Genomic DNA, 25,585 nt, shown 5'->3' with positions numbered 1-25,585 from the left:
CACAACCCACTGTCAGGCCGATGTCAATGTCCAACCTAAAATCAACCAAATATCAACATCTTAGCTTGATGTTGTGTGGACGTTACCACTGTGACGTCTATCAGATGTTGGATTATGGTTGCCATACCTGCTGAATAAATGTCAGTATGTGGACTCGACATTGGATTTTGGTTACTTTCTAACTCAACCTAAAATCAACGTCATTTGACGTCGTTATTTGACATCAAAATTACATCCTTAGAAACTGGCTAGCCATTGAATTTTGGTCATCTGACATCACAACCAAAATCTAACCTAATATTAACGTCTTATGACGTAGTGTGCCTGCTGGGCAATAGCTAAATGCACTTCAGAATGTTACGTTTACACACATCCACAAATTACATGTAAATGCCTTAGCTTTTTCCAGCGTAATACTCCTGAGTATTTTTAAAAGGTCTACTTTTTGCTCATACTTTGAGTAATATTTACAACAGATACTTTTACTCTACTTGCACTACATTTTTAGGCAAGTAATGGTACTTTTACTTAAGTATGATTTTTCAGTACTCTTTCCACCACTGCATTTAAGTGTTTGCAATGAAATGGATTACCATAATCAATGTTTTTGCAACATCACAAAATAAAAAATAGAGCTTAATATGATATGAGAAATATTTTATTTCATCCATATTATATACAGTTAAAGTCAAAAGGTTGTTAAAAAGAGCAAGGAATTTTTCACATTATTTCCTATAACATTTTTTTTCTTCTGGAGAAAGTCTATTTATTTAGCCAATTTAACAGATTTTTTTAAGGTCAATATTTTAGCAACATTTTTTTGATTGTCTATAGAACAAAGCACAGTTGTATAATGACTTACCTAATTAACCTAGTTACGTCTTTAAAGTTCTCCTTAAGCTGAATACTAGCATCTCGAAAAATATCTAGTAAAATATTATGTACTGTCATCATGACGAAGATCAAATAAATCAGTTATTAGAAGTTAGTTTATAAAACTATTATGTTTAGATACATGCTAAAAAAATCTTTCCGTTAAACAGAAATTGGGGGAAAAAATATATATACAGAGAGGGCTAATAATGTTATATTCAACTGTATATCTTCATATTGCACTGCCCTAATGTTAACCCATGTTCTAGTACACCCAATGTGTGAACTATATATTGAAGATCTGTTTCGGTTAGTTTGTGTAATACATGCTTCAGTCATTTATGTATTTATTTTTAATTCCATCTAGTTTATTAATAAAACGTATTTAAGTTTTTAGCATTTTGAGGGATATTCTGACCTACAGTATTCTCTGATTAGCTATTTCAGATGTTACTGTAGGTTAAACTACAAACTATGTGTCTAATTTGATTTGATTTTCAGGCTAAATGTAGATACAAACACCAATATTACGAGACAAAGTCTTGTGAACACTATGTCTATTAGACTGCTATAGATCTGCAGCTTTCAGACTTTCTCGAATAGACTGATTGGTGCAATTATGCATTAACAATGGTTTGAACCGTTATAGGGGTGGTCAAATGCATTTTTATAATATCTATTATTTTATTATTAACATTATTATTTAAAATACAGATCAGAGTGAAATATTTCTCAGTATTAAACAATTGACACCCCCCAACCCCACCCCCCCCAATACATCTTGTTTTGACCTCCTTCAAAGGTGGGATCAAGCGTTAATTAGGGGGGAGGGGTCAATCCCCCCACCCCCCTGTAATTCTCACCCTGAGTACACCCAAAATCACATGGCCTCTTTGGAAGTGTGCATGTGCATAGTTTTCCACACTCACTCTGTACCGTAGCGGTCCTGGTGCAGTTGTAAAGAATGGCGAGCTCTCCGAAAACTTTCCCAGGTCCCATGGTGCACAGTTTCATGCCCTCCTTGGTCACCTCCACCTTGCCATCTGAAAGCAATCACATAGCACATCCTTAAGTCATTGATGATGCTCTGCTCACGAAAACAAGCATGACAGTCTGAAAATGCATCCGTGCAGAGTGGCTGGATTGGACCGAGCCTGGCCTAATACATTCCAATAACAGTCTCATTTCATTAGACCAGCAGAGATGAGGTGCATGGGGGAGGGGAACGACTGGGAAAGGTAGACGCTCTCTAATGTAGAGAAATAGGCCAGTGAAAAGATGAAGAAGAAAAAAAGGAGGATTAGGTAAGTATTATGCTTGAACTATTGGATGAGATGCAGTGAAACCATAGTGAGAGGGCCTGGGACTGTTATTTTGGGATTAATGCGTAAGGCACTCGCAACTTCCTCCAAGTTCGCTCATGGGAAATTTAACAGCAGTCGTGGCTGAAGAGCTCATCTGTCACCTCACGGAGTTTTCGAATTATAGCCAAGCTTCCGGGGACTCGACTTGGAATAAAGTAGGTCTGAGAAAGAGCTTCCTGCTAAATGCTGGCAACAGCGAGGTTGCACGTAAAAAGCAAAGATGTTTATGCAGGCTCACAGTGTATACGCTCAGATTTGATTTTAGATTGTAGAATGTAGTGTATTGACTAAGATATAAAAATTAGAGTTGTTGTTTTTTTTCTCTGCAAGAACACATTAAATTGGGTAAATAATTGTAATTTTTTTTTAACTTTCCTCTTTCACTGAATAATAATAAAAAATGCGTTCAGTTCCACAATAATTGGTTAAAAAAAATGTCCGGAAATATGCATTTAGTGTTACAAAACCTATACAGTATATAAAAATTTATGTTATTTTCCAAATCCTGAAAAAATATTTCCATAAAACAGCTAAAAACAATTGCTAACATCGACAAAACAACAAGAGATAATATTATTAATGGTGGACTTTATTGTACAACAAATAAAAATTGTACAATATTACAATATAGTATGAAGTATGGCTGCACAATATATCGTTTGAGTATTGATATTGCAAGTGTGTGTCTGCAATAGTCACATCGCAAGATATGCAATGTTGAGTTGGGATTATAGGTCACCAGGAACCACAAGTCAAAAGTTTTGTGGAGAATTCAAGCATAATAGAGTGAAAGTTACTTATGTACATGTGTTTTTAAGGCCTGTGACTGTGAGCACTTTAAGAGAGTTCAAAGCAATTTAAAGAGCCCATATTATGGGTTTTTGAAAATGCCCTTCCATGTAGTGTGTAACATAGCTCTAAGTGAAGTGAAATATCCAGCTAAGGCTTAAATCTGTAAGTGTACAGTGTTTAAAGCTATTGATTCATCTATAAAAGAGTCGACTCATAGTGCTTCAAACGAGTCGTCTTGATAACGAGTCATTAGGTGTTTCGCGATGACGCAGCTACGAAACACAAGTAGTTGGGCGCGCAAACCCGGGAGATTTGAAACCTGCGGCCCCGCCCACTAACAGAAAAAAAAAGTCACACACACACACACAGAGACACACACAGACACTGGTCGAATGAAGTCACGCTGTGCAGATGGATATTATGGACAGTCTAATCAAAGATGAAACATCAGCAATATAGCCCAGCCTTGAGCAGTTCTGAGTGCTTCTGAAAACTATATGCTTTCAAAGAAGACTTCTTCAGTTTGTTAGAGGAAGGATCAGTAAAGACTGTCAGAACATGGATCAGTGGATCATGAATCAGTTTCTACCCCCATTTCACCAGTGTAAGTACGTGCGATTAAAACTGTTGCCTCGTTTACTCTATCTTGCACATGATGTATTTAGTTGTGTTTTGTTACTTGTAACTGCGTGTGCTGTATCAGGTTAACTCTTTATATTCTCATATCGCGTGTAAAGCCACGTTGAAAACGCGACGCGCGCCGCTTTGATTACGGATCGTCAGCTGTTTACACACATGCAACGGACAAGTTTCAAAATATTTCAGCTCAATATTATTGTCTCCTCGTGTGTGTAGCGCACGGGTATTCGCGGATATAACTGAGCGCCGCTCCTCTATGGACGCGCCGGCCCTGTGTGTGTGTGTGCTGTGTCTCCTCGTGTGTGTAACGCACGGGTATTCGCGGATATAACTGAGCGCCGCTCCTCTATGGACGCGCCGGCCCTGTGTGTGTGTGTGCTGTGTCTCCTCGTGTGTGTAACGCACGGGTATTCGCGGATATAACTGAGCGCCGCTCCTCTATGGACGCGCCGGCCCTGTGTGTGTGTGTGTGTCTGTGACCTCCTCGTGTGTGTAACGCACGGGTATTCGCGGATATAACTGAGCGCCGCGCCGCGCCCTCTCTATTCAGCCGCTCCTTTATGGACGCGCCGGCCCTCTGTGTGTGTGTGTGTCTCCTCGTGTGTGTAACGCACGTGTTTTCGCGGATATAACTGAGCGCCGCGCCCTCTCTATTCAGCCGGTCCTCTATGGACGCGCAGGCCCTGTGTGTGTGTGTGTGTGAAAAGAGCAAGAAGACTGTGACCTCCTCGCCAGTTCTTGGACTTTTTGCTCAATAAAATAGTTAGTCGTCAGTATTTTCTAGTCCATCGTCTGTGTTTACATTCACCCACTGGCAGCCAAAATCCACTATGAAGCGTGTATGCACTGTGACTACTTTTATTATGTAGATTAGCAGCTGGGCATTTCACTCTGTCTCGCGCTGAAGCCTTGTCCGTGTCGACCAATCGCAGCAGGCTGTCATCGGTCCAATCAGCGAAGATTAGTTTCGCGCTGAGGAGGGGTTTGGGAACAAATGAATCGCTGAACGATTCATATGGGAGTCGCTGGGATAATTAGGTAAAAATAAATGCAGATTATAAGACCATCAAAGTGTTTTTTGACCTTGCATGCATATTAGACTGTTGTTGGAGACCCTTACAACCTAAATATGACTCTATTTCATGTATAATATGGGCTCTTTAATAGAGCATAAAGAAGTTTAATAAAGATTCATTTTATTGAACAATTTATATGATGAAGACTTTGCATTGTTGATTTACATCTGATTATTCAATTTCTGTAACCGAATAGATTGGGGGAACTATGACGTCACCTTGTAGGCTAATCGGCTGCTAGCATAAAACTGGTTCCCTCAATAAAATCCCCATAGGATTTCCCATAGGCTTTTCGAAGATTGCGAGTAAAAAGCTCTGTGTTCAAACACTGTTCATTACACTTACACGTTTTGTCTAGCCGGATAATCCTCACACGAAAATACAACTTTGAGCACTTTTGGATCTTAAATGCAAACGCAAGAACTGAAAAGCTAACATTAGGCTATAAACGAACTACAGTTTTCGGGGCGCTCGCATGTGACGTCAGCACCACCCTGCTACAGACAACTTTTCTATCTTATTTTTTAGAAATAATGTCCATGACAGAGTTACTCTCTCTGTTTATTATATTATAATCCACGTTATATATTATAAACAAATAAATATGCAAATACACATAGACCTACGTGCCTTTTGGATCGTTTATACGTGGGAAATAATGCAAGTTCCATCATGGGCACAGTACAGCGAAAAGTAGCCCATACAGTCACATATGCTGTACATTTTAAGGAGGAGTGTAAATATTGCAGTTATGATGGAGTTAAATGTGTTCAGATGAAGAAAAAAAACGACGAAAAATCACTTGATCATGTTAAAATGACAGTTAATATGTATTTTTACACATTTATTCAAACATTTGCAGTACTGAGAGCAGGAAAGAGACAGGCTGCACTGGTAAGCTGTATCCCCATATCTTTAATTAAAATGATCAACAAATTAATCTGTCTTGACAGTCTTTACAAGTGAAGGCATTATCTACACACAATATGAATTCCCAATTAGAAAAATACTACAAACTATAATAAACTATTTATGAAAATACTTAAATAACAGAGTAATCCAAATGCCCAAAACACAAGCGAGCTGCGCTCCAGACGAGTTATAATGTCTAATGACTATAACGTATAATGTCTCCGACACCGCAAGTAGTCCCATTTAGCAACTTGATAGCAACAGTCTTTTTAAAGAAGTGTAACCGATTTAAAAACTCAAGAGTGTAATGTAACTGATGTGTTATGTCGTAGAATAAAACGCGAAAGTATATTGAAGTCGTGTTTGCCACAAACCTTATTTAAGCGGTTTAACTGAAATCCCATTGAAAAAACCTATTGACTTTGGGACGAGGGAACCGAAATTGCTAAAATGCTAACTCGCTTCCGGGTTTTTGCATACAAATTGACGTCATAGTTCCTCCACTCTATACTGTTAGACCCTCCCCAGAAAACAATAAATAATTTTTTTCCACTTTAATATTTGCTCCAATGTGTTTATTTATGACTGTATTTTGTTTATGTATATAATAAATTACATAATATATTTATTTATTTATATTTCACTCCCCTATAAATCATCCCAATCAATTTAAAGTCTTTTAAACAAAAAGTGTTATTCAAGTCATCTGGTGAAATTCTATCACAATATATTATATTTTATACAACAGTTCTGTCTGGTTCTTGAATCTAATTGGTTGATAGCCATGCGATATTCTGCCAGTAACAGCACTCGTGCCGCCTCTTCACCCTTCATCCTTGTGTATTACTCCACCCACATACAGCAACAAGCAGAAGATACTCTGCAGTTTGACAAATATTGCTGCTGTTGGGCAACATAATGTACTTTTGAGGCTTTTTTAGTCGAGAATGTAGTTGTTTAAATTGCAACTATGCAGTTTATTTACAAGGATAGTGCCTATTTTAAAATATTGAAAATTTCTGAGAGACACCGCGTCTGCGGTCATTAGCCTGTCTTTGAGCAAAGACGGTTGACACTGTTCATCCACAAGATGGCGACAGAGTGAATAATAAGCCCTAAGAAAAAACAGCATAATTTTAAACTACAGCTGATCAAATCATTAATAAACAGGTAAATGACTTTCTAAGTCGATCTCTCTCTTTTGTATGCTGTAGTGTTGTATTTATACTATAGTAATATTGTGATCTGCCAATTGCAACAGAAAAATACTGGAAAATATCTGTAGACTGATGGCATTTCATGCCGTTCAGCCTTATAATCTTAAAATGTCAGCAAAATCACCTGTTATGTCATCACTTTAGACATTACGAATCATTCAATTCTAGCTCTAAAATGACGTTGGTGAAGTAGCAACGGTTTTTCCTGTTCTAAGGGTTGAGACTCTCCGTGTTTGATTTTCTATTTTATACACACGATTATAAAGTCGAATTGTTGTATAAAGGCAATATCACACTCATAGCAGTGTGATGTGGCTGTTTATCATCACTGGTGGGACACTAAGGCACACGTCCCACCTGTGATATTGCTCATATATATATATATATATATATATATATATATATATATATATATATATATATATATTGCAAAATATATAGCAGAGGGAAAGAAAAATAAATAAATAAATCGCAATGTCAAATTTTTCCAGTATCGTGCAGCCCTAGTATGAAGTGTATTTATTATGAACTAAATTCCAAAAATTCTCTACTGAAATGAACTCAACAAATCTAACAAACCAGCAAACTAACAAACAAACTAAATCCAACGAACTAACAAACCAGGCTATATATAAAAAAAAGAAAAGGTGGGTCAAAAATGTCTTTTGCTGCTTGTTCAACCCACTGATTTAAAATTAGTTGAAACAACACAGTTTTAAGTTTTTTTTGGGGGGGACAACTTAATTGTTTTATGTTCAACCCACTTAAATTTGTAAAAATAATTAAATTAACTTAATTTGTGGTGGAACATCATAAAGGAATTAGGTGGAACCCAGCCGTTTTTACAGTGCAGGCGCGGATCCAAGCGCAATACCAATTAAACTGCGCTAACTGGGTAAATGAGACAGGTTCCGAAACAAACATCTAGATGTGAAAGCACTCTAACTTAATCATTAATCACTAATGTATGAGGATTGAACAAAGCAATTAAGTTGTTTCCCCCCAAAAAATGTAAGAATTGTGTTATTTGAACTTATTTTTTTGAATCAGTGGTTTGAACAAGCAACAAAAGCCGTTTTCAGTGTATATCTTATTAAACCCACCCACCTTTTCTTTTTCCTTATTTTTTTTTAAGTAGTATGAGTCAATCTGGAATTCTAATGAGCTAAAATCGAACAGTGAAGGTTTCTCTCCACAGGGAACAAAACACACATTTTCCTCCTCATACTTCCTGGTAAGGCTATTCTGCAGCTCCGATGCTATCAGCAAGGCTAATCCAAAAAGCTACAAATACACTGACCCAGAATCAGTCTGCTGTGGATTTATTCTTCTGCCACCTGGGGTCTGTCTAATGACGGACCTGAATCGCCACTGGCCATCCGAGCGCGAACAGCACGAAACAAAAAACATCCACTTTAAGTCCACCACGAACACCAGCCCACTCAAGTCAATGTGTAAATACGATGTGGTGCAGTTTTAAATATGCAATTTTAAAAGAACAACTGGAAGATCTTGAGTCGTGAGTCAAATAAAGTTTTGGACTTTGGTCTACAAATAATAAATATACACAAAAAATGGATGTTTGTTCAGTTTTGTGGGGGGGACAACATTAGTTTTTACAAATTTAAGTGGATTGACCATAAAAAAAATTAAGTTAACTTAATTCCTTCATGTTGTCCAAACACAAATCAATTGTGTGGAACCCAGCATTTTTATCAGTATACTATTAATAAAACATGGTGTCTAATGGGTCTTACATTTCAAAAACTAAATGTTAAACCTTAAAAAGTCTTAAATTCAGTGCAATATTTTGTTGTAGGTGCTAAATAATTTTAAACAGGTCTTAATTTTGCTTTGTCCAAGTAAAACTACTCAGTTGGTCTGACAACCATCCAATCACCAACAATACATTAGGGATACACGTTATACCGGCGACCATATCGCTATCAGTCGATAAATGCTATTTTTTATGTCATCGTTATTGTTGCGATGTCAAAATTAGGCTGATATCTTTAAACCGATAGATTACGTAATATTATTATATTATGCACTGTGTTTGTCATGAAGTCATCTGTGCTCAATGCTCAGGTGTTGTATCAGAATCTGACTCTGAGGACAATCAGACTCCACTTTGCGTGCATCACACGGCGCCTGCAGTTAAAGTTTCAAACTCACAGCGGTTCATCATACACCTTTTATCGATCATTTTTACCAAAATTGACAGCAAGAACGAACATAGAAGCATTGTCTGATTAACAAGCAGCACCTACATGTGCTCAAAAGAATTTAACGCGTCAAGTGAAATGAATTTATGCAGCATTTTCTGAAGTAATACCAACTGTATTTAGCTTTTCACTTGTACGGTGGCGCTGAACTATCAAAACACCTCTCAAAACGCTGTTTTGGACATTACATATTTCCACATATGTACATTACTGTAACACGTTTTATTCAAGAACATTTGAGCTGGTTTCAGTTCTTAGTTATTTCATTTTCATTTTATTTAAAAATATATTTATTTTAATTGTTTGTTAATGCAATCTCATTTTGTTATTTAACTTATTTTATGCAACAGTTAAGTTGCATGTTAATTTGCTATGCAAAGAAAAGGAAATAATTTATTTTTGGCAAGCTAATTTATGTAATATCGTAAATATATCTGTATAACCACCTTGCAATTTTGAAATTATTAGCCTCTTTTACAAATACAGACCTTTCTGGAAAATTTCCTGCAATTTTCCAGAAACGTCTGTATGTGTGAACGGGCCCCTTTTTGAAAACACCATTAAATTCGTTCTTGCAATTTTAAAGAAAGAGTAGTTGTAGCATTACCTGTAATTTGCCGGAATGCTGCGCTGTGTGAACGCAGAAGGAACATTGCCCGGAAAGAGCGTGTTCACGTCTAGAACGCGCTGACGTGAGACGTCTAGCCAATCAGAACACTCAGACGCATTCACGTCCGTGCAGTTTATGAAAATAAAAGCCTTGAATATTTTTCCAGACACATTTAGCTGCTAGATGCTAGTCAGATAACGTTTCTATGTTCCTTCTTAATGCCAATTGTGTAAAATATTATCGACAAAATGCTTATGAGGAACCGTTTGTTTACCTTCAAGCTCTGTTTCACTTCCTTGACGCGTGTGCATGTGAAGGAGCCGGTGAGCACCAGCACACATACATATTATGAACATCTCGACATTTGAAAGTGTTCCTCCATATGTTTTCAGATAAGTTGTTCACAATACTTATCCATCCACATAATGTGTCAAGTTTAAGTCAAGTGTGTAAACATTTAGCTGTGGTTCGCATTTCTGCCTTTAGATGTCTCACAAAGCAGCTGCAGGAATGCTAAAGCTTTAAATAAAAGTGAAACCATCAAGAAAAGGTTGACCCCTTCTATGTTTACAAAATACAAGCGCTGCCATTTTTAGGTCATTTCTGGTTAATGATGTCAGAATTTAGCAGTTTTTTGGAATGGATGTGTGAATGATCTTTTCCTGAAAAATTATGGAACGTCCGTGCCTGTGTGAACACCTTTTTTTACAAATTTACCGGTAAAGTCAATACAGAAATGTTCTGGATATTTACCGGTATCACTGTGTGAAAGGGGCTTATGTTTCTTTTGCTTTGAGTAGGCAATTTAGTTCATGAGATCAGATCAAACTTTTATGAAGTTAATGAAGAAATAAAATCAGTTGTTTACCGTACAAAAATAGAACATTTTGAAATTATATTTATTGGTTATAAACCATAAAAAATAAATCCGGAAAATTTACGGTAAAAAAAAACACCTGTGGTTGCCAGTATTTTACTGTTAAAAATACGGTACATCGGCGCAATAGTCTAGTGGTTAGTGCGCCGACATATGGTGCAGTAGCACATCAGGGTTTCCCGAGTTCGAATCCCGGCTCGAGGACATTTCCCAACCCCCCCCACCCTAACCCCCCCCCTCCCTCTCTCTCCAACTTCGCCTCCTGTCTCATTACTGTCCTATCTAATCAAGGCAAAAAGGCCAAAAATAAATCTTAAAAAAAAAAATACGGTACAAACCGTAAAAGTAATTAATCATTTTTACAGTAAACTACCGTATTTCATTAATTTATAGATATAATCCATCTGTATTTTGAATTACCAATATCTACACATCTTTTGTTACACAGTTAGACACATTAACATAGTCATAAGCTGGTGTTGATGAGTAAGTTACATAATGAACTAATGCTCATTACAAACAACTTTTCCCGCAAGTAAAAAAGTGTATCAGTGTATAGAAGGTGCTCAATGTCATTCACACAGCTACTAAACACCAGTATGGTAACACACAAGAAATAAACATTGTTTATCAACATTAAATGTAACATAAATCTCTAATGTACAGAACTGATGGGGAAACAACTTAAAAGATCCATAGTACTGTCAACAAAAGCATAAAAAGTGATGTGCCATGCAGGGAACTCTTGGAAAGTCAATTTACGGTTATTCGCCGTATATATAAAGGAAACATACTGTTAACCAGGTTACGGATTGCATTTTTAGTTTTTTACCATTGAAATCCAGACATTTTTTTACAGTGTAGTATATAGTTATCGGCCTCCAAATCTTAAGCGTTATTGGTTATTGTTATCGGCCAAAAAATCCATATCGGTGCATCCCTACAATATATCTCAATAAAACTTAATTTTTTTATATTTAAATGTATTATTGCAAAAGAGATACAATTCACAACAGCTGTTAGATATTTTAACAGCAAATTCAACCAATTAAATTCCCTAATCAGGAAAAAAAAAAGCTAAAAACAATTACAAAACGATTCCTCTTGATGATACTAGAAAAATATTAACCCTGCATAAGTCTAAAATGTCACTCTAAATGGTCTTAAAAGGGTCTAAAAAGTCTTAAATTTGACTTGATGAAACCTTCAGAAACCCTGTAAAAGAATCACACAGACTCTTCCTAAACACTGTTGTGGTTTCAAAATAAAGCACAAAAAAGCAATAACTTGCAATGGATAAAATCAGGTCACACACTACTAACAGTAATTACCAGACACTTTACAAACTGACCCAGATTTATTGGCTCAACAAACTGTAACAGCCTATTTAGCAATAGTGAAGTGAAAAGCTTTTGCTTGACACTGGCAAGCGGAAAGGATGGTGTTTACTCTATGGGAAGCTTCTTAGCTATACACCTGTCGCTTTAGGTTTAGAAAGATGAACTGTAAACATAAAAACATCTCTTTTTTTCTGCTCAACCCCCTTAGAATTGTTGAAAGGGTCAGGTATGATGTAGTAGATATCGTACATAAATATCATACAAGTGAATAGTCATTACTTTATAGTGTACATATGATGCCAAACTGATTTCACCAAGACAGACATGTTCCTGGACTAACATCCATGTTGATCCTGGAACAACATTCCAATCAGCCAATCAGATTTAAGGGATGTGTTTACCGTTTTTGTTAAGTTTAAACTGACGGTTAGGTTTATGCACTTCGATTGTTATCCAACTTTTATTCCCCTCTGATTTTGGGAATAATTTACAGTTATGGTTAGGTTTAGCCGTAGGGAATAGGTATGGAACAAAGTATGTTCCAGGATCAACATACTGTAGATGTTAATGTAGTATCGATTCGTACTTGGCAAAATCATACGTGAGATAAAACAGCAAATTCTCTATGAGATAGTTGTGCTGATCGCTCTGTGGATAATACTTCAAACACACATGCAGATTTTATCAAAATATCCTGAGTTAGATCTCACATTGTCAAATCTGGCAATAATATGGTTTTCAATATTTGGTAACACTTACCAAGTCTGTATTTCTAATGCATAACACGGGTAGCCTTTTTGTATTACAGTATAATATACTGTTTGCATAATGCCTTAACACTCTTGTATCGTGTTTTATCTCATTAATAGTCAAATAAATACTACTAAACAATGGTATTTACTTACAGTGATAGTTCACCAAACAAATTGATCACTGTCATCATTTACTTCACAATGACTTATTCAAAACATATTTGAGTTTCTTCTGTTGAACACAAAATAGATTATATGGAAAGTGCTGGTTGATGGTAACCCATTGAGATCCATAGTACTTTTTTCTTCTACGGAAATCAGCGAATACCATCAACCAGCTTATTTTCTTTTGTGTTCAACGGAAGAAGTAAAACTCAGTGTACATGTTTAAAAGCTCTGAGGGAGAGCACTGATGATATAATTTTCATTGTGGGTGAACTATCCCTTTAAGTTATAGTGGATTACATTTCACATCTTTTGTAGTTCATATCTTCAAACTGTTTTCCTAAAACCTGAAATTAAATACTGTTTAAAAATACAATAATAATAATAATAATAATTAATAATAATAATAATTATTATTATTATTATTATTATTATTATTATTATTATTATTATTATTATTATTATTATTATTATTATTATTAATAATTTTAGCATTGGGTCCAATTCTCACATTTAGCTTTATATCAAATGTTATTGTAAAAACTTGCTATTTTGTTGTCTAAAATGTAAATAAGCATAAAATCGTTTTTATAAAAAAAAATGCTCTAAATGACATTTTATTTTAAATAGAGGAAAATATCATGAGTAGTTTATATAGCATAAAACAAATATATTTTACTTACAGCTATAAATCATAGATCAGAAGAAACTGGTTAATTAGGTTAATAGAAAATTTTATTTAATAATTTAAGTGAAGTAGTAGTTGCTTGATCTCTTACTTAAAGGGATAGTTCACCCCAAAATAACATTACTGTCACCATTGACGTCACTTGTTCAAAACCTATTTTGGGTTTCTTTCTTCTGTTGAACACAAAATAGGTTATATGGAAAATCTCATTGACATCCGTAGTATTTTTTCCTACAGTGGAAGTCAATGGCTACCATAATCTACCAGCCTTTTTCAAAATATCTTCTTTTGTGTTCAACAAAGAAAACAACTCATACTTGTTTAAAGGTCCCATGAAATAAATAAAAAAATTATTAGATTTTTGTTTCAGTCTGTTAGTTTTATGGACATCTATATGTTGGTGTGCTCCAAAATGGTAACAATTTGCGTTTAGGGGATTAAGCCAATATAAACCTGTAAAGCTTGCAGTCTGTCACTTCCGCAACTTTTTTTTTTCTGCATCAGCTTTCGTACTTCAGTTTCTCAAAGCTTAACAAATCTAATGCTCTCTGGTGTCTGATATGCCCTGCCCCCTTCAAGACCAGTCTCATTTGCTTTTCATGTGATGCCCTTGAGCTCAACCAAACCAAAACGCCATTGGCTAGTTTTTAAAATGGGGAGGGGCTGCTTTACACCCACCCTGCTCTACACCCACCCTCTCTTCATTTTTCAGTTGAGATTACATCAAACATTTAATACAACTGCATTTCAATGCACTTCAAGGGACCATTAAAAGCACATGAGGGAGAGCATTGATGATGTAATTTTTTTCTTTTTGGGAGAACTGTTCCTTTAAGTTATAATAGATTTTGTTTCCTATAGTTTCAGATCTTCTGTAGTTCATATATTGACATTGTTTTCTTAAATATTAAAAGGACTACAGCTTAAAAGAATTTTTTTTACTTTAGTATTGGGTTACTTTAGTATTAGTATTCTCACTTTTAGCTAACTGCTTAAGGCTGGTTTTTACTTCTGCATCAAGTGATCGGCACAACACATGGTGCATGCCTTTTACATTGCCCTGCAGTTATATTTCTGTGTGCTGTTTGGGTTGCTCTGCAATACCTCTTCCGAAACACTAGCTGGCAGTAGGTTTTTATGTTCCTCTGTGTCAAGTTTCTTCATGTGTGTTTTGTTTTTTCTGAATGCTACCGTAATGTACAAGTAGGTAAAACTCACTCATTCAGAGGCGAGAACCAGCGGAAGTGCAACAACCTTTGATCAGAAGGTAAACACAAAACAACAGTTTCCATCTGGAGCTTCTTCACAGGTCTCGACACTTGTAAACACTCATTCCAAAGGCCTCGCGCGGCTCTCACCCCGCCCATACTCGTCAGCGATAACAAGCCGACCAATCACAGAGCTCGTGCTATGCGTTGTTGCAACGTGTAGTTACGTTTTTTGAGCGATACGTCTCAGTGTCAGCCACGGCGAGGGCTATGCGACCACACAAAGGCTGTGCCGAACCATACCCATGCACCCATGTATAAATCAGCCTTTACAAAATATGTTATAGTAACTGTTGTTAAAAAAATTAGATACAGTGAGCATAAAACCTTATTTACTATTTAAGGCACAAAGATATATGCTCTAATTGACATTATTTTATTTTAAATGTAGAAAAATATCATCAGTTGTTTTCCTCACAACTATGAATTATAAATCAAAAGAAACCAAATAATTAATTAATTGAATGTATTTAATCATTTAAGTGAAGTAGTTGCTTGATCTCCTAAGGAAAGATCTTTCAGAGAGGTGGGCAACAAAAAAAAACTCTAAAGGACTACACACTCTTCTAATGTCATCTTACATTGTAAACTAGAATTCCACATACGTTTCTTAACATTATTTTTCCTCTGCTATATTAGACTTCCCTTGTCAGAATGAAGTGGAGTCTGAGACAAACCTTGAGTATGTCCTTCCTCCATCTAATCCTGTTTACATTACATAAACCTTCTCCTAAGCGGGTTTGAGCTTAAGGACCTGTTGCTATGACAACAACTCTTTGAAGAACAGAATAATCCATGATTGTGTCAAATCATCAACAATTAAAGGTCCCCTGAAATGCTTTTAAATCCGCAGCTTTGTTCAATGTGTGACGTAACTTTAACAGAAATACAAAGTAGCTCCTCCCCTTTTTAAATACAGCCGATAACTTTTTGCTTGCACCACAGCTTTGTCAATCAGAGTCGTTGAGCGAAAGTGTATCTAACGCATGACAGCCAATAGCAGTGCTGTGCGCTTTCAGTATTCCTTGCAGGGTTGTTGAATGCTTGATTCTGATTGGCTCATGCAATCATTTTCAGATGAACACAGGCAGGTTTTGACTGCATTACACTGTAATATCACTATGTCGAATGATTACAGTAATTTCACACCGTAAGAAGTGATTATTTGCTTTACTTTTAAAAAAGTGAGTAAACCTCATGCCTTAAAAGTGACAAGTTGACTTAAAAATGATTAAGCCTATTGTAACTTGGGAATTTTAAGTTGATTTAACTTAATTGTATAATTATGCACATAGTTCATTTACTTTAATTAGCTTGAGGATGAAGACCTTAGAAATGTCTTGAAATACATGTTTTTAGGTGTGATAAGCAAAATAATTCACTTCAGTCTATGAAATTATTATTTCAAACTACTAAAATGTCGATATTACTACTAAACTACACTCTCTGAAATAAAGCTATGCAAGCTGTGACTGGGGTGGTACCTTTTCAAAAGGTACAAATTTGTCCCTAAAATGTCCATATTAATACCTCAAGGGTACATTGTCTGCTTTGGTGTTGTATATTACAGTACAAAAGCCTTGTACTAAACTGCCAGTACATTTTCTGTTATTGTACAGGCTTAATCCTCTGTTTATTATTATTTCTTATTTAATAAATTGTTCGAAACTACTAAAGTGTCAATAAAAGTCACTTTGTTAAATTGTAGAGTTGAATTTTCAACATTAAAAAGTCGACAGAGCGGAGATCAAGCTCCCATTATGCAAACTTAAGGCAACGCGTTTACACACTGAAGTCAGTAAAGTCAACTAAGCATTTTTTACAGTGTATACACTCAGAAATAATAGTACAAAATCGGTTTCTTCTCAAAAAGGTACACTTTGTACCTTACACATGGACATTAGTACCTTTAGGGTTCACTTTTGTACATTTGAAGTTCACTTTTGTACATTTATGGCACTACGAGGAACACATTTGTGCTTTGTAGGTATTAATATGTACCTGTAAGGAGCTTTTAGGAACAAAAATGTACCTCCCCAGTGACAGATCTGAATTTCTGAGAGTGTACAACAGACAAAAATCTAATCAAACAAAACCAAAAGCATTGGATGAGATACTAGTCCTACATTCAGAAGCTTGAGGACAAAGACCTGAGAAATGTCTTGAAATACAAGAATGTGGTAGAAGCAGAATAATTCATTTTAGTCCATGGAATTATTAGAAAATAACGTAGCTAATATTTTCTATTAATTCAATGGCCAATTGTCAATTCTTCCTATTTTTTTAATATATGCAAATTCTGCAAAACACTTTGTTTCGTGTATATAAGTGACAGATTTCTGCCACATCTTTAGTGTCTTGTTGTGGGCAGGACACTTCAGATATAAACAGCATTTGATTGGTCTGAAGATGTGATGAGAAGCAGAAGTACTGTATGTAGCAATGTCATAAAAATCATTGATCAATACTGCCAGAAGTACTAATTTTGATGCTCATTTTTTTTTCTCTAAAGGAGTACACCAGCTTATAGATAACCTTCAGACTAAGATATTGATGCCATATGATTTCTGTGAGGACATTGGCTGATACTTTTTTACGTCAAGTGAAATGCAACTGCAAATTGAATGTCGAAGTCTTGAATATACAGATTAAAAGTCAAAGAGTCTGTTCTGACAGCTGCTTCACGGTCATACATCAAGCCGGAGGTAACACAGTCGAAATCTCCTCTGAAGCAAAAAGTTTTATTAGATTTCCATCTTGTTCGGATGGCTTTCTCTTGGTAGTGCAATATGAGGAACGAGAGCGGGCACAAAAGAAGGATGTTGTTATCAGGGAGCTGTGACTATCAGCCTGTTTTCGGGCAGGTCAGACTGACTTGTGCTCTATTATCACTGCCTGCATCCACAACCCAGGGAAATAACCTAGTGTAACTGGCAAAGCAAAATGTGGTACGCTTCAGGGCTCAGAGACAACGAAATGAAATAAAATATCGATATGTGCACCAAAAACATAATGATCCATGGGTATCTTCTAAGTTCCTGCACTTTCTAACATTTGAACCCTTTAATGCGTTGATGAACTTTCAAAAAAAATATTTACATATATTAACTAAAAGTTGACCATGATTATATTTTTGTCAATGGCTATTGATGATTACAAAGTATGTCAATGGCTATTTTCCAAAGCACAGCAATGCAAAAATCTAAACATTTGATCCATATATTATTAACATATTAGTATAGGACTTATGATTAGAAAACTCTGACTAAAATAGACAAGCTGACTAGTGCTGATTTGCCCAAAAAAATAAAAGCTATTAATAAGAAATGTGTTTCCTGAAATTTGATTTTGGGCCATTTTGCTACCAAAATGTCTTCTTTGATCCTAATGGGAAGAAAATGACCAGAAGAAACAAATAAGTGTTTTTATTTATTATATTTGCTTTTTTTTCTACTGTACTGCAACTTCAATGACAATACAGATCTTTAAATGCTGTTTTTCTGTTGTTTGTTTGTTTTATGTATCTATAAAAATGGTTATACAGTTTTTTTGTTTGTTTTTTAAATGATTTTTCTCTCAAATTAATAGATTTTTCTCTCAAATTAATTGAAGTGTTCTAATGGCTGTTTTGTACATGTATCCTTCATATAGTTTATATAACATCCTAAATTTCCTAAAAATGTGGTGATGTTTCTGTTTCTGTTGACAGTACTTTATATTCATTTGATTTATATATATATATATATATATATATATATATATATATATATATATATATATATATATATATATATATATATATATATATATATATATATATATATATATATATATCTTAACATGGCATACTGACATTATTTGAAGGTTCTACAGCATCAGGCAACAATAAAATTGTAAATAAATGCAAAATAATAAAAAGAGGCAAATTACATTGTGTAAATTACATGGATTTAATGTAAATTACAGCTGTGCAAAATCACATTATATTCTACGGCTTTATGCACAATTCAGAAAGCCTTGTTATTAGTAAAAATAAAAATAAAAAAAACTTTGCAGAGATATACACTACCTAACAAAAGTCTTGTCTTCGAGTTGTAAGAGCAACAAATAATAACTTGACTTCTAGTTGATCATTTGGAAAAGTGGCAGAAGGTAGATTTTTCAGATGAATCATCTGTTGAACTGCATCCCAATCATCACAAATACTGCAGAAGACCTATTGGAACCCGCATGGACCCAAGATTCTCACAGAAATCAGTCAAGTTTGGTGAAAAATCAAACATGTAAAATCATGGAATCAAAATCAAGAAAAAAAATCATGGTTTGGGGTCACATTCAGTATGGGGGCGTGCGAGAGATCTGCAGAGTGGATGGCAACATCAACAGCCTGAGGTATCAAGACATTTGTGCTGCCCATTATATTACAAACCACAGGAGAGGGCAAATTCTTCTGCAGGAAAGCGCTCCTCATACTTCAGCCTCCACATCAAAGTTCCTGAAAGCAAAGAAGGTCAAGGTGCTCCAGGATTGGTCAGCCCAGTCACTAGACATGAACATTATTGAGCATGTCTCAGGTAAGATTGAGGAGGCATGGAAGACGAATCCAAAGAGTTTTGATGAACTCTGGGAGTCCTGAAGGAATGCTTTCTTTGCCATTCCAGATGACTTTGTTATTAAGTTAATTGAGTCATTGCAGAGATGTATGGATGCAGTTGTCCAACCTCATGGGAATCATACACACTATTTATTCTTTTTCCACTGCGTCATGACTTTATATTCTATACTGCACATTATTTCTGTTAAGTGGAGAGACTTTTGTCTAAGCAAAGTAAGACCTTACTGTCCTAATTAAATAATTTAAAAACAAGGCATGATTATATTTTAATTTGTTAAAATAAGCGTATCTAGAGGCCTTTGCCTTTCAAATAAGCCACTTATGATACCAAACGATCAACTAGAAGTCAAGTTATTATTTGCTGTTTCTAAAACTTGGATAGGTGACAAGACTTTTATAAAGGTAGTGTACCGTGAATTCACATCTTAATACCATCTATGCTGCTCAGAGCAATGTTGGAATATGCCAGTATATGATGTCCACTTTCCAAAATAGTTCAAGAGGGTCAAAAAATGATAATAAATGAGTGGTTAACACATGAAAACTCCCTTAAAATAGTTTTTTGTTAACTAACAAGCTTTAGCGCTTCCTCAACACTAGCAGAGTAATTGTCTATGCAATACCCTGTAAACAATATGAGTCATTCACATCAAAATAAAAGGAAGCATTTGAAGAAGAGCATTCGAGGTGAGCTCTAAATACTGAGGATGACACTTTGGCTAACATATGCCTTAAGGTCTATATATTACAGCTGGCAGCTTTCATTAAACATGGGGGTATTCATTAAACAGTAGGTCAAAGATCTTCTAAGGATAAGCATCGTCAGGTTTCTATATCATCTGACTATAATGTTTAATTCTCAAAAGTAGAAGGCACGCTCATAGGATACGCTTCACCACATGCAGCCCATTTCTGCTTCTCTAAATGCATTGGCGGGATTTGATTGTGTGTTAATGAATCCACCGGTTGGAGGCCAATTACTCTCACTCACCCTAAACCAGCATGGCTGAGACTATCAATCTCCCACCTGTATGCCTTTTTCCCCCTCAAGGACAAATGTAAGACGACTCTTTGTAATATTGCAGCCAAAAATTGAATTCATTATTTCCTCGCCATCATGACATGTCACCACTATAATGTCAAAATGCCCAAATTATGTTATGCTACAGGGGTCATAAGACATGATTTCATGCTTTCTTTGCCTTGTTACATATTGTTGTATGAGATAAAACCGTAAAATCTCAAAAAGATATTCTTTATAAAAGTTAAGAGGCATTCCTACAAATCTATGTCACTGTATTTGAAAGACACTATTATGAAAACACTATATTCAGTGTTTAATTTGAGCCGAAAGCTGGCAGATCCGGTTTCAGAAAATATTAGGTATTCGTGTTTTGCGTTCCGGTATTTATTTTAATTGATCCGGCATTAACTTGTGCATGGTGAATACCTATTTGTGTATGAGAGAGAGAGATTGAGAGAGAATGTGAATGAGTAGCGAAGACTGTGGATTGTGTGTGCGAGCACACGAAGGTCCACACGCACAAGTTAAAGCATAAGTCACGTTTAACTAAGGCTCGTAACAATATTTTCAACCAACCATCTTTCCTATGTTTACAATCAGTATCATTGGTTGGTGATTGTTTAACATGCAGTAAACAGCTAAAATAAATAATGGCATAGTGGCCTATCGAAATAATATGTGTATTTTTAAAATGGCAAAGAGGCTGTCAAGAATATATATATATTTTTTTAAACCATGAGTAAATCTGATGAGCCTGATCTAAAGACATCTCAAGAAAATGGAACTGTGTCCCTGAATCAGAATAGCGGGAGATAGAAGCAAAGCGAAGTCAGCCGGGAAACATAACGGAAGAGGTAACTGTGGGTTCTGCTTGAAGATTAGACAGTCATAAGAGTCATTTAATTGTTATTTTTTTCATGTGGAAGTGAACTGAATATCAGTGGTGTTAGTAAACTGTGATGTTTCATAAGAATTATGTTTTTAGCTACATGTTTGTTTTTATCCATGACTGACCCACAATGTTAAAAAACAACACCTTTCCCCCCTGGAAATCTTTTCTGCTGGAGGTGTCCTAAAAAAAAAAAGGAAAAAAAATAAATAAACGTAATTAAAAAAAAAAAAAATCTTACTCATACCTTAGGATTGGTATTACAGAAAACTTTGGTGGTTTTAAAACCTTGACTTTTCCAAACCGCGGTATACCTTGAAAATGGTTATTGTCCCATGCTTAGTTCAGGGAAAGCGTTGTGTGATAATCATCGATCACAGCAAAAACATGGTGTGGAATTGTTGCCGCCCCTCAATATAATGCAGACCCTGTGTGCTTAGATGCAAAAGTAAAACTACTGTTTGTCAAATAAAATCCTTAGCAGTCTGTTACATTTCATCCAATTCGCTCTGGCAAAACTGATCAATCACTCTGGTTATCTGCATTTTCTTGATCAGCCACGATTTGAAGCAGTGTCTTTCAGAACAATAAGCCTTATAGGCAGGGCAGATATGATGAACAATAATGTGTGGTAAGTGGAAAATAACGTGTTTAACCTTAAACTTCATTTTTTCATCCACTTCGGGGTGAATTTGAGTCTTAATTTGGCCATAACATTTTCTGTGTTTCAGCTAGCAGAATGATTTTTGGTGACAAAACTTATTTTGACACATATTTTGAGAAAATGCTTTGAATTTTCTTTTAAACTCTATTCACTCTGGGTAAATTTCCTACCCTTTTGTTACGTGCAGGATAAAAACATCCACTGAATTAAACTGCTGTAAAAATGCATCAGATCAAAATGTTTTTATTTAAATGCTTAGAAAATTACAGGATTTTAACTTTTAAATTGCCAAATTCATAAATGATGTCACTGATTTGGTGAAATAAAACACAAAATTATGTAATTTAAATATAAAAATCCAGTCCACAATTAATTTTTATAAGTCTCGGACATGTGAAACAACATTGCCTTTGATGCATTGTTTTTCATTAAACCCCCCCGCCCAATTTATTGTTGGTGGCTCCCATTGGTTTCGCCCCATTGACTTCCATTATAACCACGTTTTTATGAGTACAAAACCATGACAGCATATAATTATGCATTTTTAATTGTTGGTGGTTTTCCCTGTTGGGAAGAGGTTGAATTTGTCATTTTTACTGTTGATCATCAGTTGGCACCATTAACCTTTTATATAGGCCTGTGCAAAAAAGTTTTTAGTTTCTGGATTTTATAAGGAGTATAACTGCGAATTAAAGTGAGCGTATGTGTGTCTGTGAGAGTGTCCTTTACGCACTTACCTTGATGTGTCTGAGAAAATCTAAATATGCATCTCAGCTCTCAAAACTGCATGGAGTAAATAAAAACAAAGACTGTGTATTTATGCACCATCAAATGTGGTTATAATGGAAGTCAGTGGGGCAAAAACAGCCACCAACAGTAAATTAGGAAGAAAAAATAAAAATCTAACAATGCATCAAAGCCAATGTTGTTACCAATTAATCACATGTCCAAGACTGTGATACAGTGGATGTTTTCATCCCTAACATAACAACAGGATTTAAAAAGTGCACAAGGGTTAAACATTGTAGGCAATAAGGATTATTATGTTGATTTTATTACATCATTTGAACTAAAACGCCACCTTTAACTCAAACTAGATCCACCTTAACCTCAATCGCAAGCACAAGATAAGCAGCAGGACGGTTCTTTTTATTTTCTTTTAATTTTTTTTTACAGCTTTGTAACAGGTTTATGCATACCGTAAGTGTTTATGTATTGGTCTGTATATTAAATTATAGTGTAATATATTATAGTGGGAAAATATTAATAGTAATGTCTCTTCTCAGTATGATCTTGACAAAACAAACCATCTATGATGCTTTGGGATCAGTTCACGTTCGCAGACAGCCAATGAGGAGTATAGGCTTGCATTATGCAAATGTGTTTTACGTTTACAAACAGCAGCATTACACAGTGTTTTGAAGTATCTTGCCCAACTCTGTTGTAATTGAAATGCATCATTTTACTTTAGTAATTTTAGTTTTAGCACACAATTACATTTACAGTATTTCCTTCTTAGGGTCGACAACAAAATTTCTGTTCTTTTTGGGTTTGAGACATCATGAACCTTAAATCTAATAGAAAATTTAACAAGCACATACATAAGCAGTAGGGCTGAACTCCTTAAAATGAGAAGTATAGGCTTGCATTATGCACGTGTGTTTTAAATTAACAAGCAGCAGCATTACACACTGCATAAAGATGGAATACTCAAAAAAGCATCATGGGAACTCATGGGAACTAATGCATAGAAAGTAACCGCATGCATGTAAGAAATGTAAGTCATAAAGGTTTAGAACAAGGCTACAAAAATAAGAAAATAAAGACATAACCTTTCTATTTCCCAAGCATTTTCCATCAGTCATGCATTCTTTCTCTGAACTGAATATAAATAGTGCATACAAATTCTTGTTATTTTCAGCTTTTCCATGACTCCAGAGTCTGTGCACAAATCAGAATATTAAAACACCATACATTCATTTTTCCCAAGGACAGAAATCTGCTCAGAAAAAAAACTCAATAAGAGATATGAATGAAACAGCTAATACGATTCATTGAAAGGCAATGAAGTGCAACACATCTACAAGGAGAGCTAAGGGGACACATATGAAGGGATGTTTGTTTGTTTATATATATATATATATATATATATATATATATATATATATATATATATATATATATATATATATATATAAATAAATGCTGACACAAATGCTGAAACTATTCCACTTACAACATTTTAAATCAAATCTTGATTCAATGATTCTTGAACCAAATGATTCACAATTCAAATATACAAATACATATCAAATATATCAAAGTTTTTTTTTAAAGAATGCATATTAGCATGATTTGTTACAAATATTATTCAGATATTATTCACATATTATTCAGTGTTGGAAAAAATGCATTATACAGTAAGATTACAGTAGTATAATACTGTTTGCTGTAACGCAGTAATATAACGCATTTGATATACAGTTGAACACCGAATTATTAGCCCCCCGTTAGATTTTTTTTTTCTATTTTTTAAATATTTTCCAAATGATGTTTAACAGAGCAAGGAAATTTTCACAGTATGTCTGATAATATTTTTTGTTCTGGAGAAAGTCTTTTGTTTTATTTTGGCTAGAAAAAAAAAGCAGTTTTACATTTTTTATGAACCATTTTAAGGTCAAAATGATTAGCCCCTTTATGCAATGTTTTTTTTTTTTTGATAGTCTATAGAACAAACCATCATTATACAATAACTTGCCTAATTACCCTAACCTGCCTAGTTAACCTAATTAACCTAGTTAAGCCTTTAAATATCACTTTAAGCTGTATAGAAGTGTCTTAAAAAATATCTAGTCAAATATTATTTACAGTCATCATGGCAAAAATAAAATAAATCAGTTATTAGAGACGAGTTATTAAAACTATTATGTTTAGAAATGTGTTGATACAAATCTGCTCTTCGTTAAATAGAAATTGGGGAAAAATGAACAGGGGGGCTAATAATTTAAGGGGGCTAAATATTCTGACTTCAACTGACAAAAAAAATTGCCCTTCTGAATCAAATCAGCAGGATGCCTCTCTGGATCTTTCACTTCGATGACACTACTGACTACGTTTACATGGACATCTGTAATCTAGTTTTTGCCTTAATAGACAATAATATAATTAGGGTGTTTACGTGAAGTGCTTTCATGTAAGAGAGTTTCCTGTAATTTTGGGTGACTTTAACTACAGTTCGGCAGTTTCACTTTAACTCATGCACATTTCATTCATGCCACCCATGACAAACTGGGGTATAAGACAAAACTAAGGAGTAAGGACTGGTGAGAGTGTTATGGAATTTAATAACGTACACCAAATGCACAGAAAAAAAACTTCCGCATTTCGCGATGTGCGTGTGTGTGTGTGGTCCTTTACTGACAGCGGTGTGTGTGGATCTTGTCGGAAAATATGACGAAAAGTCCTACATGACAGTAATAGTTTGATCGCGGTGTTTACTTTATTAATGCCACTAATATATCCATACTCCACGTCTTAATTCCGTTTCTGTTTAGTTCTGTTATGACTTTAGTCAAATTAAGGTAAAAAAAAAAAA

The 25,585-nt window shown here is 35.1% G+C and overlaps 1 protein-coding gene across 1 annotated transcript in view; it reads right to left on the bottom strand.

Annotated features, from left to right (window-relative positions):
• LOC130238835 (cGMP-dependent protein kinase 1-like) overlaps positions 1–25,585 on the bottom strand; it is a 227,385-nt gene that overhangs the window by 128,892 nt on the left and 72,908 nt on the right. The window contains exon 4 of the mRNA XM_056469951.1: positions 1,803–1,916. Coding sequence (XP_056325926.1) covers positions 1,803–1,916 — 114 coding nt within the window. The remainder of the gene's footprint in view (positions 1–1,802; positions 1,917–25,585) is intronic.

The sequence above is a fragment of the Danio aesculapii genome, chromosome 12 (genome assembly GCF_903798145.1).
Source record: "Danio aesculapii chromosome 12, fDanAes4.1, whole genome shotgun sequence".
Taxonomy (NCBI): Eukaryota; Metazoa; Chordata; class Actinopteri; order Cypriniformes; family Danionidae; genus Danio; species Danio aesculapii.
The sequence above is the reverse complement of the archived record's forward strand: the minus strand, read 5'-3'. Positions and strand labels throughout refer to the sequence as shown.